Source organism: Alligator mississippiensis, chromosome 1, assembly GCF_030867095.1.
Source record: "Alligator mississippiensis isolate rAllMis1 chromosome 1, rAllMis1, whole genome shotgun sequence".
Taxonomy (NCBI): domain Eukaryota; kingdom Metazoa; phylum Chordata; order Crocodylia; family Alligatoridae; genus Alligator; species Alligator mississippiensis.
Window position 1 is genome coordinate 212,120,218 of NC_081824.1, and position 14,699 is coordinate 212,134,916.

At 39.9% G+C, this 14,699-nt stretch overlaps 1 protein-coding gene across 3 annotated transcripts in view; it reads right to left on the reverse strand.

Moving 5' to 3' along the window:
• Nucleotides 1–14,699, reverse strand: part of USP34 (ubiquitin specific peptidase 34) — a 239,073-nt gene that overhangs the window by 135,044 nt on the left and 89,330 nt on the right. For 2 of the 3 annotated variants that reach the window (XM_019500736.2, XM_006273750.4), the window contains exons 11-18: nt 13,020–13,145; nt 12,457–12,586; nt 11,780–11,815; nt 11,251–11,381; nt 8,288–8,901; nt 4,532–4,746; nt 1,202–1,317; nt 997–1,124 (exon numbers count right to left, since the gene is read on the reverse strand). In XM_019500736.2, coding sequence (XP_019356281.1) covers nt 997–1,124; nt 1,202–1,317; nt 4,532–4,746; nt 8,288–8,901; nt 11,251–11,381; nt 11,780–11,815; nt 12,457–12,586; nt 13,020–13,145 — 1,496 coding nt within the window. The remainder of the gene's footprint in view (nt 1–996; nt 1,125–1,201; nt 1,318–4,531; nt 4,747–8,287; nt 8,902–11,250; nt 11,382–11,779; nt 11,816–12,456; nt 12,587–13,019; nt 13,146–14,699) is intronic. The other variant, XM_014595059.3, reaches the window with a different exon arrangement.

Genomic DNA, 14,699 nt, shown 5'->3' on the forward strand with positions numbered 1-14,699 from the left:
GGGGGCAGGGGGGACCACAAGGATTTGAGGGGTGGGGGGTGTGCTGGGCAGTCAATCAAGTATGAGCCCTGCTCAGCTGCATTTGGGTGCCTTTAGCAGTAGCTGGCAGGCTAGGAGGCATGCTCTATAACCTCCAAGATACTGGTATGGGCCATTGCAGGAATCTGGCTGCAGGTGTGAAAGTGAGTTCACTTGCTTATCGGTTCAATGTATGCAGTTTAGAGAAACCTCCACAGACTGAATTGATTCAACCTGAGGCTTTTTGACTGTCTGAACTTAGCCTAGAACACAATTAGGAGATAATTTTTTCAACAGAAAAAGAAGTCTCTCCATGTCTGATCTTACAGTTCTGTGCTAAAAGGAAATCTATCCAGCACCTTTACAAGACAAGCGTGGGAACAGAAATTCATTAGCCTACTGGACACTATGTACTAAGGACAGTAACTTCATGGTCCTTTATAACCCACCTAATGCTTGCTAACCTCTGAAGTTCACAGGTAATAATAACCCTTCTAAAGAATCTTGTCCTTCCATCATCAGCTTTTTACTGCATTTTTCCTGCCTGTTGGATACTTAATAATTTCTCTTGTATCCTGTTTCTTATTTACATATGGAGTTTTACACAAGCTTTTGTTCTATCTGCTACTTAGCTCTTCTGCAGCTGCTTCTCTCCCAAAGGCTAGAAGAAAGGTACTGTGATACATGTAGGCAATGCTTTTGGGTATCCCAGCCATGCTGTTGGTCCAATAAAGATTTCACTCGCAAGAATGCTTTCTTCTTGCAGAAAAGTTTAGAACATTTAGAGAGTTTGATTATTTTTGCTTTTATGTTTTTTTCCCTTACTAGTTTTATATAGTAAAAATAATAAATGGATACAGTCTACAGGACTTTGTTATAAGGCTCTTCACTTAAATGAAAGAAATGGGCCAACAACAACAACAGTGGCAACATTATTACAATCTATGACAGAAAAATTAAAATCACATATTCAGTTACCTGTTATTTGCTAAGTTTTCTAGGCAGCCTTCAATGAATCTCATTCGAATCTGTCTATCAGTAAACCAGCACACCAAGGAACATAGCAGCTTCTCTGCTTCATTTATTAAGCCTTCAGAAAGATGAATCTAGAGCAAGTAAAAGTAAGTTATTGACATGCATTTACTTCCTTTTTGCAAATATTCTTCTGCAATATGTAACTTACTGCATCTTCATCCTGAACCAGATCCCACAAAAGAGTATTTCCCTTCTTACAAACATTGTCCAAGTTAATATCCGTCACTGCATTGCTGTTGTATTGGTGTTTATGAACTGCCGGCCCTGAGCAAAACATAGAGGCCGTTACTGAATACGTGTAAAGGACAGTCTAATTTGAATATTATCCTTCATGGTACAGCTATGAAAAGATCTTATTAATTTATTTTAAATATATTTTGTCAAATTTATATATAGTCACAACCTTTTCTTATAGATACAATATATTAGAAAACCAAGATGACGCAACTGTACAAGCAGTCTAAGACAACTAATCTACAGTGTACAGTTTGTCCATGCCAACAGAAGACTTACTTATTGGTCTGTGCAATTTTGTATTTTGTTTATTTTTTTAAGAGAAGACCATCTGCAAACCTCAGATTTGGAGACCTCCAGTCTTTATAGAAGTTATGTCAAGGAAGGGATGCAAGTAATTTCAAAACTTTCCTCCCTTATTCTGAACGGTACCATATTCATCCAATAAAACACCACCACCACCAGGCATTTTCTTCCACAAAACGTTTAAAGTCTGTCTTTCTGCATCCATAATTTGTAAGGTACAACAGCTGGTCAAGTACAATTTTGCTTTCATGTGGACACATGCGATACTATTTAGATGTTTAAGAAATGATGCATCAGAAAAGTCTAGGAAACATTTAACATACTATTTAAGTCTGCACGTGAAAACACGGTAATTATCTGGCAGCTGTAAAATTAGGAATAGCAAAAGGCATCTGGGTTGAGATCCTAATCAAAATCATAACTTTAGTGTTTAAAACAAAAAACAACTTGATAACATTTAAGGTGGAATGCTGAAGAAGTAATCCACAGTATATTCCAACAATGACAAAGATTTTAGTTTCACGTTAACTGCAATAAAAAAAAGGGGAGAAAGGCATTTCTACCCTAAGAAATAACCATAGTTATTTTCCTTCCTTAAAATAGTATAGAAAAGTTTGACAGCCAATTTAAAATCCAGTAGATTGGGCATAGGTTTACAGAACCAGCAAGTCCCGAGTTCTAATGCATACTTTTCAATTGGTCTAATATACAACTTTAGGCAAGTTATTTAACTTGTGTGCCTTGGTTTTCCCCACCTATAAAGTAGTCATAAATACTGCCTATTAAGGAAAATCATGAGTGGAATTTATAAAACCAGAAGAAAGTAGGACTGGAAGGGACCTCACAAATCTAGTCCAGCCTCACTGCTCAGAGCAAGATTATCCCTAACTAAGCCATCCCAGTCGAGTGCTGGTCTAACCTGCTCCTGAAAACTTTCAAGGATGAAGATTCCACAACCCCTTTAGGTAGTCTGTTCCAGTTCCTAACCACCCTCATAGTCAGAAAATTCTTCCTAATCTCCAACTTGTATTTCCTCTGTTGCAATCTGAGGCTATTGCTTCCAGTCCAGGGGTTGTCAACAGGGAGTACGTGTACACCTGGGGGTACTTGAGAAGGTCCTAGCGGGGATGTGTGGGCAGGTGGGTACCACATACCTGGACGCGGGGGAAGCTTGCACATGGCAGCTGCCGCCATTCCATGTTCAGCTGTGCGCCAACCCTCCCCCCTACCCGCATCCAGTTGCGCGCACCACCTGCCCCTCTACCCATCTGACTGAGCAGGTGGGCGGCGTCTGGCATCCAGCCACCGGGGATACACTGATCTAAAAAGGTTGAAAACCCCTGTTCTGGTCCATCCCCTATGGCCACAGAGGAAAGACCATCTCCATCCTTTCTACAATTGCTCTTAAGGTATTTGAAAACTTTTATTAAACCTCCCCTCAGTGTTTTCTTCTCCAAGCTAAATAACACCAGTTCTTTCAGCCTTTCCTCATAAGTCTCACTTCCCAGACCCCTAATCATTTTTATCACTATGTGTTAAACTCTTTTCAATCTGTCCACATCCTTCTTGAAGTATGCAAGCCAAAACTGGACACAGTTAAAAAACTGGGTTAAAAAAATACTTTGCAAAAACATAAGGCACAACATAAATGCTAAGTATTACCACCTGTGCTTTATAACAAACTAGTTATAATTTGCCTTTGGTTTCATTGAGGTAATCAGGTTCATACTACCACTGCTAGTCTGAAAGAAATTTAAAACAAACCTCCACAAAAGCAACCAAATGTCTTTTTTTTTTTTTAAAAAGTGTTAGAAAATGTCTGTGCTCACCATATACTTAAAAACCAGAAAAGAAAACCTGTGTCAATTGCCTAAACCTCTTGATCCAACAACTGAAATACAATTAACCAATTATTTTCAGAGTATATTCACAACTGTTGTATGTAAGCAGTATAATCTTCAAATTTACAGCTGACATGTTAAATGTTATATGTAATTGTTACACTGTTACATAATTGTTTTATATATAAGAAGTGTATAATATATAACAATCACTATGTGACTTATATATGAATTCATATAAGTATGTCCAGGCAGAAAGTGAGGTGGCCAATCTCAATATATACAGAAGTCAAAGTGATAGAGATGTAGATTATATATAAAGTGGTATATCTCTATTGTCTTTTGTTCTGCCTTAATAATAAACCATCCAGGGGCGATGCATAGGAGGTGCTCGTGGGTACACGTGCACACCCTGTGCACACCAGTGTACCCCCTGCAAAAAGGCGCCACCGACACTGCCAGCGGTGCTTGTGGGCAGTCACCGCTTGCCACCACACTGCCAGAACATAAATCGCCTCTGGCCGCCGCTGTCGGCAGCACCTGCAGGTGGTCGCCACTCACCACCCCCCGCCCAGCCGACAGTGCTGGCGGCATCTGCAGGAGCTCTCTGCTTGCTGCTACCACCGCCGCACTCCCGCCACTGCCAGCACAGCCATGCCCCACCAGCCACCGGGGGCACATGCCATTTATGAAAACATCAGTTACAAAAAACTATTTAGCATGTTCTTCAGGCCACTAGATTGTATTTTATTTTACACAGAAACTGTCTGACAACTGAACTTAAATAAAATATACTTACAAAGAATCTGACACGGAATCTAGCTTTTCCAAAAGCCACATAATGTTGATATCTTAGCAACATAACTATGTGGAAGTCTGACTATGATTCAATACCAGAATTTCTTTCAGTTGACTATTCTATTATACATACACATGCATACTACTTTTGTTCATTCACAAGCTTTACTTCTTAAAATGATCTGCATGGTGAAATTATTGGGAGATATATTCTTAAAAGATATAAAATTAAAAACAGAAGCAGTATAGTAAGATGAAGTATAAAAGTAGTTTATTTCCTTGTCATTATTGACTCTTACCTTGACTAAGGTGTTCATGGTAGATAGAGGCAAGATTAGGAAGGTGCTGTTGAAGATGAGATGTTAGCTCAGCATGTGAATTAATCTGCACAAGTTCTTCTTCACAGCCAGACTCTTCACCATCAAAATCAGCCATATTTTTCTCTGATTTTGCACTGACCTGGGAACTACTACAACTGACATCATCTGCACTTAGCATATCATCAACCATGTGTCTGTAAAATAGAAACATTAAAATCAAATCTCTCAAGAACTGGATTTGTATAATAAAATCCCTGCCAAAATCCCCATTACAGCAACATTTTAGGAAGAAACTATCACAGCAGACCAATTAATTGAAATACTTCTTTGCAATGAATGGAAACTATACAACATGAAAAAATAAGAATCCAAACTCAACAGCGACATATATTTTCTAAGCCTTTGCAAGAAACACAATTTCGTTCCCCGAGGACTAAACATCTACAATCTTCTGACTACTACACACAACTCCAAATATGCTTCCCAGCTATGCAGAAGAATTTCAGAGAAAATTAGAAATCATCTACTTCACCTACTCTACTCCAAAAACAGAGACCAACTCAGTAAGGAAATCACCACATACTACAACAACTTAAAAGACAGAAATCCAAGCATTTTCCCTAATAATATACAATGGATACAAAGGAGACTGAAAAACTTTCTACAGCACTCATCCTACATAAAAGGAAGAAATGTAACAAATTACTCCAAGAACAAGCTCCCCAGCCACAAAACAACCATCAGAGGTACAACCCCAACACATTACAACATCCCAACCTCAGACTTGATGAAACTGAAAGCAGCAACCAACCCACAAATATTATCAATCTCTCCACACACACACACACACTTACCAAAACTGAAAAATCTGTCCTTTCTAAAGGCCTAAATTTCTGTCCAGAAAAATACCCTAATAAAATACTTCAATGTGGAGAACTAGAAGAATTCTTCCGACGCCTCCGCCTCAAGGAATATTTCCACGACCAAACTGAACCTACTCCCAACAACAACTCATCCTCTGACAACATTCAGGCAAAGGTCAACGCCAAAAAGCCCCCAAAAAATCAGATTGGACACCTCACAGTGGACGAAACCCTAACCTTGACCGCTACATCGACTGCTTCAGGGAAAGAATGAACAATGAAATAATCAGCAACACGCGCCACTTAACAACCTCCTCTACCAGAGAAAAAGGCCAAAGAATCTCTAAGATCTAACCACCAAATAGTAATAAAACCAGTAGATAAAGGAGGAGCCATAGTCATCCTAAACCGTGAAGACTACATAAAGGAAGGCAACAGACAGCTCTCTGACACCACCTACTACAAAGAACTACAAGAAGATCCTACTCCCCTTTTCACCAAAAAACTCAACAATATCATCAAATCATTTCCATCAAGACTAAAAGAAAAACTACAGACCTTGATCCCCCACTACCTAACCTGGGGACTTTTTACATGCTCCCTAAAATCCACAAACAAGGGAACCCTGGCAGACCTGTCATATCCAACCACGGGACCCTAACTGAAGAAATATCAGGATACGTTGAATCCATCCTAAAACCGCTCGTCACCCACAGAGCAAGTTTTGTAGAAGACACTACAGACTTTCTACGGAAACTTAAAAACATAGACCACCTTCCCAGCAACACACTCCTAGCCACCATGGACGTTACCAGCCTATATACCAACATCCCACACCTGGATGGCATCCATGCCTGCCTTACATATCTACAGGAACAAGATTACAACCCAGAATACAGACCCAAAGATATCACTGAGCTTATACACTTCATCCTCACACACAACAATTTCACTTTTAATAATCAACACTTCCTCCAGATGATGGGAACAGCTATGGGCACTAAAATGGCCCCACAGTATGCCAACCTTTTTATGAGCCACCTGGAAGAAGACTTCATCAAGAACTGCACCATGAAACCCTTACTATACTTAAGATATATCGATGACACCTTCATCATTTGGACTGAAAACTTACAATCTCTGATTGAGTTCCATCAGAGATTCAACAATCACCATCCCTCCATCCAACTTTCTCTAGAATACTCTAGCACCAGCATCTCCTTTTTAGACATGATGATCAGTATCCAGAATGATAAAATACAGACCATGTTATACAAGAAACCCACAGACCAACATACTTATCTGCAAAGAACCAGCAATCACCCGAAACACACCAAAAAAGCTGTGATATACAGCCAAGCCCTCGATACCACTGCATCTGCACTGAAGAGAACACTCAGGATTGCCACCTCCCCAATCTTAAAAAGGCTTTCACCCAACAAGGACACGCTTGATCGCACACTTGAAAGAGCCACCCGGATACCACGTGAAGAACTGCTGCAGTACAGAAGAAAACCTCCCACAAATCGCACACTGCTGGTTATGACATATCACCCCTCCCTTAAACCTGTACGGAAAATCCTCAAACAACTGCAACTCATACTAGAAAGAGACCCTATTCTTAAAAAGATCTTCCCAGAGCCACCCATTCTAGCCTTCAAACAAGCACTGAACCCCACTAACCTCATCACCAGAAGCAAACTTCCTCAAGCCCAGAACACACCAAAAGGATCCAGACCGTGCCATGACAAGAAATACAAAACCTGCCAACACATCTCCACCACCTCCACTATTACTACACCCCACAACAGAGCCATCAGCATTCCTGGATCTTACAGCTGCACCTCCAGAAATGTAATCTCTCTCATCCAATGCACCAAATGCCCTGATGGAAAATACGTAGGAGAGACAAAACAACAACTGCGCACCAGAATGAACGCACACTGGAAATCTATCAAAGACAGAAATATCCAGTTACCTGTGCGGGCACATTTCTCACAAGATAACCACTCTCTCTCTCCGTTCTCTCAGTCCTGATCCTCAAAGGAAACTTACAAAACACTTCCCAGAGACGAGCCTATGAGCTCCACTTCATCAACGTCCTGGATACTAAAAATCATGGACTAAATATAGACAGTGGATTTATGACACATTATAACCTGCCTGACATCTGACTCCCCAGGTATCTCTCCACTTTCATCCCTTCTCTCTCTTCTCCTCCCTCGGTCTCTCATCCATTGACTCCTCAAATCTACATTTTCACTGACTAGCTGTCTTGTATGCATACCAGTCCAGCTGCTGGCTTCTTTACTTTTCATTCCATCCAGGAAGAGCACACACCAACTGCTAAAACTTCCTTAGCCTGAGGAAGGGTTTTTGAACCTGAAAGCTTGCTTAATAACTATTCTCCAACTATTTGGGTTGGTCTAATAAAGATATCAGATTCACCCAAGGAACCTTCTTTGCAATGAAGAAAGTCAACGGGTAGTTCTTAAACTGAATCAAACACAAATCAATTTACATGAAGAGACTTTGTATGTTTAGAGAGAAAGATAGGTGTAAACTGGTATATTTCAGACTATCAAAATAGGCAAATTTTAGGTATCATTAACAAAAAATGATGGGTGCTATTTCTACTGAACCAAATACATTTGCAAGAGGACTTAATACTTCTCTTCTAATACTTCTCTACATGTGACAACTTTAATCAGACAATGCTGACAAAATGGAACATGGGGCAATTACTCTAGTGGCAATCTGAATGATCCACAAGCATGGAACAATATCTATAAAAATGTGCATCTGAACTATATGTTAAGCTACTGCTTTTACTGATACTATAAAGGAAAATAAAAGAAGCATTACAACCTACCCATCATGGTGATGATGGTGATGGTGATGATGATGATGCTGTGGCCCAATAAACTGCCGACAGTTAAACAGTTCATTTCCAATTGTTTCCCCAAGGAAATCCCCCGTATGTGTTATACAAGAATCCTGAGACCCTTGTGATATGTGAGCAGCACTCATTTCCCCTGTCATATCATGTTCTGTATCTTCAGCGTGTGAACAGGTATCTAGCATCCTAATTCGATTATCCACTGGTGGCACAGACTCAGCATTAAAAACATGTTCCTTTCCTGTCCCATTGTTTCCACCACTCCTCTCTGCTGTTCCTTGTGAATCTCCCAAACAAATGCCTGTTTGAGAATCCATCTTCCTGCTTCTGAGTTCTGCATTCCGACTGTTTTTCTGAGGATTATGACCCCTATCTTCCTCTTCTTCCTCTTCCTCTTCTTTGAGAGCTTCAATATCTGCAATATCTTCTGATTGCACCTCACTGCCAGGGCTTCCTGCAGACTGGCTTGCATGACTGGAATTGGCTTCATTACTAGATCCATCACTATGGCCACTGCTACTACCAGGACCACTACTGCCATCCTCACCACTGTTTGCCGTCTCATCAGAACTTCCTTGCATAGACTCCTACAATTTTAAAAATTGATTATTTAAAATAATGTGTAAAGTAATCTTATCAGCAACTATATTAATTAGCTATATTTCAAAATTCTCTAATTCTGTATTTACTCAAATCTAAGATGATGTCCCCCCATTTAACTTGTGGGGGGGGAAGCATGTCTTAGATTCAAGTATAACCCAGGGAAGCAGCTGCTACAGCTCCAGATAAGGCCAGGGTACCTCATGCGACAGGCAGGAGGTGCCTGCTAGAGAGGAAGGGACAAGCAGAGTAAGGGGACCATGGGTAAAGGAACGCATAGAGTTCAGGGAAAGGATGCAGAGCAAACAGAGGACAGAATGAAAGGAGAGCAGGGAAAGGGAGGACAGAATGAAAGGAGGGCAGGGAAAGGGCATTGGGAAGGGGGTGCACATTGCAAGGGGGAACACAGAGAAAGGACACACAAAGTGAGGTGAGTGACAAAGCATGGAGTGGTGGGGAGAGCTGCTGCAAGTCCAGCCCTGATCCTAACCAGGCTGGAAACTGGAGCCTGAAGTCACAGCTACCACTACTCCACTACTGCCTGGCCCACCCATATGCTGTGTACTCCTAGCAGAAACAGAGCTAGAGTGCTGCAAAGGTAAGGGTGGGAGCAGGCACCAGAAGGGGACAAGTGGCAGGAGGGGAAAGGCAAGTGGTAAGGGGCATGATGATAAGGAGTATAGGGCAGGATGCCTGCCCCCCAGCCACTGCTTTTCATGTGGCAATGATGGAGGTGATGAATTTAATAAGACCCTCCAGCAACTAGATGCTAGACATGGAAAATTAAAACATATTTCTAATTTTCCATTTCTAGTATCTAACAACTGGGGAACCACCTTAAAGTCAGTGTTCTCCTGGATTTGGGTAAATATAGTAATAGTGTTTTTTCATCCATTTGTAGTTCTTCTGTCCATAATACATTACCAATATCTTTTGTTTTACCAAAATTTACATATACAAACAAGATATTTTTTTTAATTCCCCCATATGTTATATATTCTACACCTGAATATACTATGACATGATACTAGGTCAAACAGGCATTAGAAAGTACACTGAAGTACAGTTTTGCTTAAATACATTTCATGGCATAGTATTCTACTTTTTCTTACTGTCTTTATTTACTTAGGGCTAGATCGTGTCTTGCATGTATGTACACCCACAGAGTATATGTATCCATATCAATAGTTTCACTTGTCTTTTAAGTTACTCTGAAAATCTCAAAAAATATCATATTCAAAACCAACTAATGGCAATTCAATAATTAAACTCATAATTAGAGGTGCACTGATACATCGGTCCACATCATATTGGCACCAATAAAAAGAAAATTTACATCACTGGCAATTGGTTTTTTTTTGGCTGATGTGACCAATAATGTTGCTGATAAATGCAGCGTGCACACATGGCTAGGAGTGCAGCCTGGCAGTTTGGAGAGCAGCGTCCGGACAGTAAGTTGGGGGGGGGGGGGGGGGCGGCAGCAGGGGAAGCAAATTGCGGCCCCCGTGGTGAAGGAGGGAGTGGGGCTGGGGCAGGCGCTGCACAGCTAGGGTGGGGCAGGGAACAGAGCTGCAGCTCATCTGAAGGGTGGCTCCCACAACTGTGTGCACCCCCAGGGGAGGCATTGGGGGGGGGGGGGAGGAATATGACCCCCAGATTTGTGCACAGGGCGTGGACGGGCTGCCACTGCATGCTTGGGGCCATGGGTTGCACTAGCCTCTGCTCAGTGGTGGGACTGGGCTTGGGATGGGCAGGGGTGAGGTGGGCAGCAATGGCGCTGGATGGTGAGGCTACAGCAAATTCTGGGGTGGCTGCAGCCCCCCATAATTTCCTCCTCCCAGAGCCACCGCTTCCCACCCTACCTCACCCAAGCACAGCATGGGCCCAGCCTCCGTGCCGGGAAAAGGCTGGCACAGCCTTCGGCCCTAAGTGCGCAGCAGCAGCCAGCCCTCACTCCGCACACAGATCCGGGGGGCACATGCCCCCCCCCATGCCTCCCCCAGGGGTGTATGCAGCAGCAAGAGCCACCCCCGACCCCTTGGACAAGCCGTGGCTCTGTCCCACGTCCTGCCCCGGCTGTGTAGAGTCTGCCATTGCCCCTGCTCCACTTCCTCCCTTACTGCGGGGGACTCAATCTGGCCCCTCGCATACCCTTTCCCTCTCCTGCACCTGTGCCCCGCAACAGACTTACCAGCCAGATGCTGCTCTCCAAGCTGCCAGGCTGCATATCAGCAATCAGATCGGTATCGGATGATATGGCTGGCCAGCCAACGGCATCGGCCCAAAGACTCTTTATCGGTGCACCCCTACCCATAACGTAAAATTTGTAACTGTACCTCTGTGTCTGAAAGTCGTTGCTGAACATGTTTCGTTCTGTTAATAAGCTGTTCCTCCATCTCTATGTCACTACCCCCACTCTGATGGGTATCACTGTTGTCACTACTTTGAGGGCTAGCCGCAGGTGACCCTATTTTAAAAGCACATTCTCAGTTATATTCAAATTAGTGTAAATAACAAAGTAACAGTTTTAGATAAAGCTGCCTTGTCATCTTGAACTTAACACCTGCCAGTAGTTCAACAAAGAATGAAACTCCTTATAAAATTATTTTTGAACACCAAATCAGCACTTCGCTGCAAATCATGTGTTTCAGTAACTGAAATGTCTAACATATAGAATGCAACTGAGATATTCTGTCAGACCTTTTACAAAATATAATTTTCTTCTGATAACTCACATCTCAAAAGTAATACTTCACAGTTTGCACAAACTCATTTCTACTACACAAAAACCTACTGCTTTAGAGGGCCATCTTGATATCAAAGATTATAAGTGAGGGTGCAGTGTATTTCTAGGACTTAACTTACAAGGTGATGGGGCTGCTCTCCTGAGCTCTTCTTCCTCTGAAGGGAAAGGAAAAGAAACAGGAGGGAAACATTCTAAGTGACTGAGCTGTTTTGGGTCAGCATATCACTTCTTCATAATTACATAAATCAACAGTGGCAAAGGAAGGGAAACCTAAAATAACATAGGACCACCCCACCTTCAGTAGTGATTGTAGGTACCTAAAAAGAAAAGCCTAAGAAAAGAGTAGTAATATGTATTGTAAAAAAATTGGTGAAAATTAGATTAACTTTTAGAAAAACAAACAATGTACTATAGATATAAACATTCAACAGAAGAGTAGTCAACTGATAATTCATTAAGAAGTGTGAAAAAAGGAAGAGAAAAATACATACAATGTGGATGCATTAGTAGTATTGTTTCTTAATGGAAAGCTTTTCAAGGATGTTCATGAAGTTTCAAAACTTCCTTATGGGAAATAGGTGGGAACAGGAATTCTCTCTTTAATCTTCATCTTTTGACTTTACTTTTAAAATATGCTCCAATATACACAAACCACATTTTAAAATAATTTCATGTGTAGACTACTAAAAATGAAGCTCATAGGTCAATATTACTGAGACTGATACAATCAAAAACTCATCTATGACTTCTATGTTGGAAAAATACACACATATGACAACGTAAAATATATACTCACCTTTTTTATTTCCCATGGGTAGATTTGTACTGAGTAAAGATGCAAATGAACTCTGTTTTGAAAGCTGGGCCTTTGCTGCTAGTGCATTATTCCAAAGTGCTTTAATAAGCATTGATGCCAAATATAAGGTCTATAAACAAAATCAAATTATAGTTTTCTGAAAAAGCAGTAGGTTGTGTATGCAAAAGACATACTTGTTGCTTCCTTTGTACTCCAATATTATGGTGCATCAAAGTAAATATCACAAGAATACAAGTGAATCCATTTTTAACAAAACAGAGAAACATTCTACATGAAAAATAAAGAAGCTTAACAATTGCTATGCATACATTTTCCCAAAAAGTATTATCTAAATTTAAAAGCCATAAGGGCTTACTTTAAAACAACAGAAGAATTTAAATTATATTTTCCTATTCAATACATTATTAAATATTCCAGTGGTCTAAGAGAAACAAATATTATGTGACTAATATGCTAATATTCTGCCTTTTTCTTTAAATACAATTTATACTCAACAACAGTTACAAAATGTACAGCTGTACTTCAGGTTTCTTTGTTTTTACCTGTTCAGTATGAGCACTTGGATGAAGAGTTGAGACTAGATTAAGAAGATGTCTAAGCGGGACAGGGTCCAAGTTCTTGATCAATGAAGGAAAAAGATCGTGTATATAACGACTACAATGCTTCAACTACAAAAACAAAACAAAGAAGTGAAATATTCATAAACCTGGCTGGGTAAAAAAAATTCATACAACACTCTAGAAACTTCATTATACAAAAACAGTTCTCAGTAATATTAAATATAAAAAAAGCTACCAATTCCAATTTAACCCAACAGTCTTACTTCCAAGCACTTGAAATCTAAAGATATTACAACATGTAAAAACCACAGAGCTCATTTATAGTTTTAAATTTATAAGAGGTTTTGAGTGATGTGTTTGGAACTGATTCTGATTTTAAATTTTCGTTTAATTGCTAATTCAATTATTTTTGTCTCTTAATATTTGACTAGCATTTCATGTTAGCACTGGTGAATGCAGATGAAGACGTTACAAATTAAGCCACTATCTACAAAACACAATTTATCCAAATTATTATGCTTTCAACATAAATGGTATATATGGATATAGCCTCCAGCAATTAATAGTGTTTTCCTTTTAAGTGGCCTCTCCCATGCCACTAAAGAGAGATAGCGCTCAAGATCAAACAAGAGAAGTCTCCTTTGACTTTAAACAGTGTCCTATATCTTCTCATAACTTTAATGTTTAGAAAATAAAAACATTCATATTAATAAAATAATTACATATTATTATTAACATCATACTGCATTGTATTTTATTATCATAAATAAATGCTTTAATACAATAAAACACTTGACTATTAATTAAATAGAAAGTCACGTTTACAATGAGACACCCTCTATGATCAATATCAAAATATTTTACCTTTTGAACTCCAATTTAATTGATTGTTGATTATGTGTATAAATCCCCAAATTCTCTACCTTTACGCCCCTTCACTCCCAGGTTTTTGCTACTATTAATGGGCCAGACCTTTTGATTTTATGGAGAAGCAGCAACAAGAATCATCATTTCTTATCTTGAGAGTATTTTTAATATTTTGGAAGTGTTGTTACGACACATTTTTAAATGTCAAATGGCTTTTTGTCTTCCTTACTGCCTCCATAGAGCTGCATAAATATTACAGAGTATCCACTGGACCTGCAGAAGCAGCAGGGATGGAACAGAACTGAAATCAGTTCTTGGATAGTACCACTGGAACTGGACAGCATTGCCCAAATGTCTATTCATGGAAAAAAACAAGCTGATGTATGAGAAAAATATGGGAGAAGTAAAGTAGGAGATCATAAAAGAATGGCGTTGGTTAGAAAACACCTCCACACTTAATTAAGATAATCTGCCAAATTCTACCTTGTATCAAATATAAAGAAAAAGAACTTAGTATTTTAAAACTACCATATTAGTCTGATTATAAGTTAACCCTCAGCAGAAGTAACTCCACATTTGCAGGTTCAATTTTAGGAAAAACAGCCTTCTCCCCAAATACAAGTCCATAACTATAGATAAAACCCTTGAAATGCTACTACAATTACCAAACTCCATGGACAAATCAAATAATCAAGGAAAGCATCCAGTGAGCTAAATGCACTGAAAATACTAAAATAAAAAAACTGCTTGGAAAATAAATTCTTCTTTGGTCATTTGACTGCACGCACAAAAATG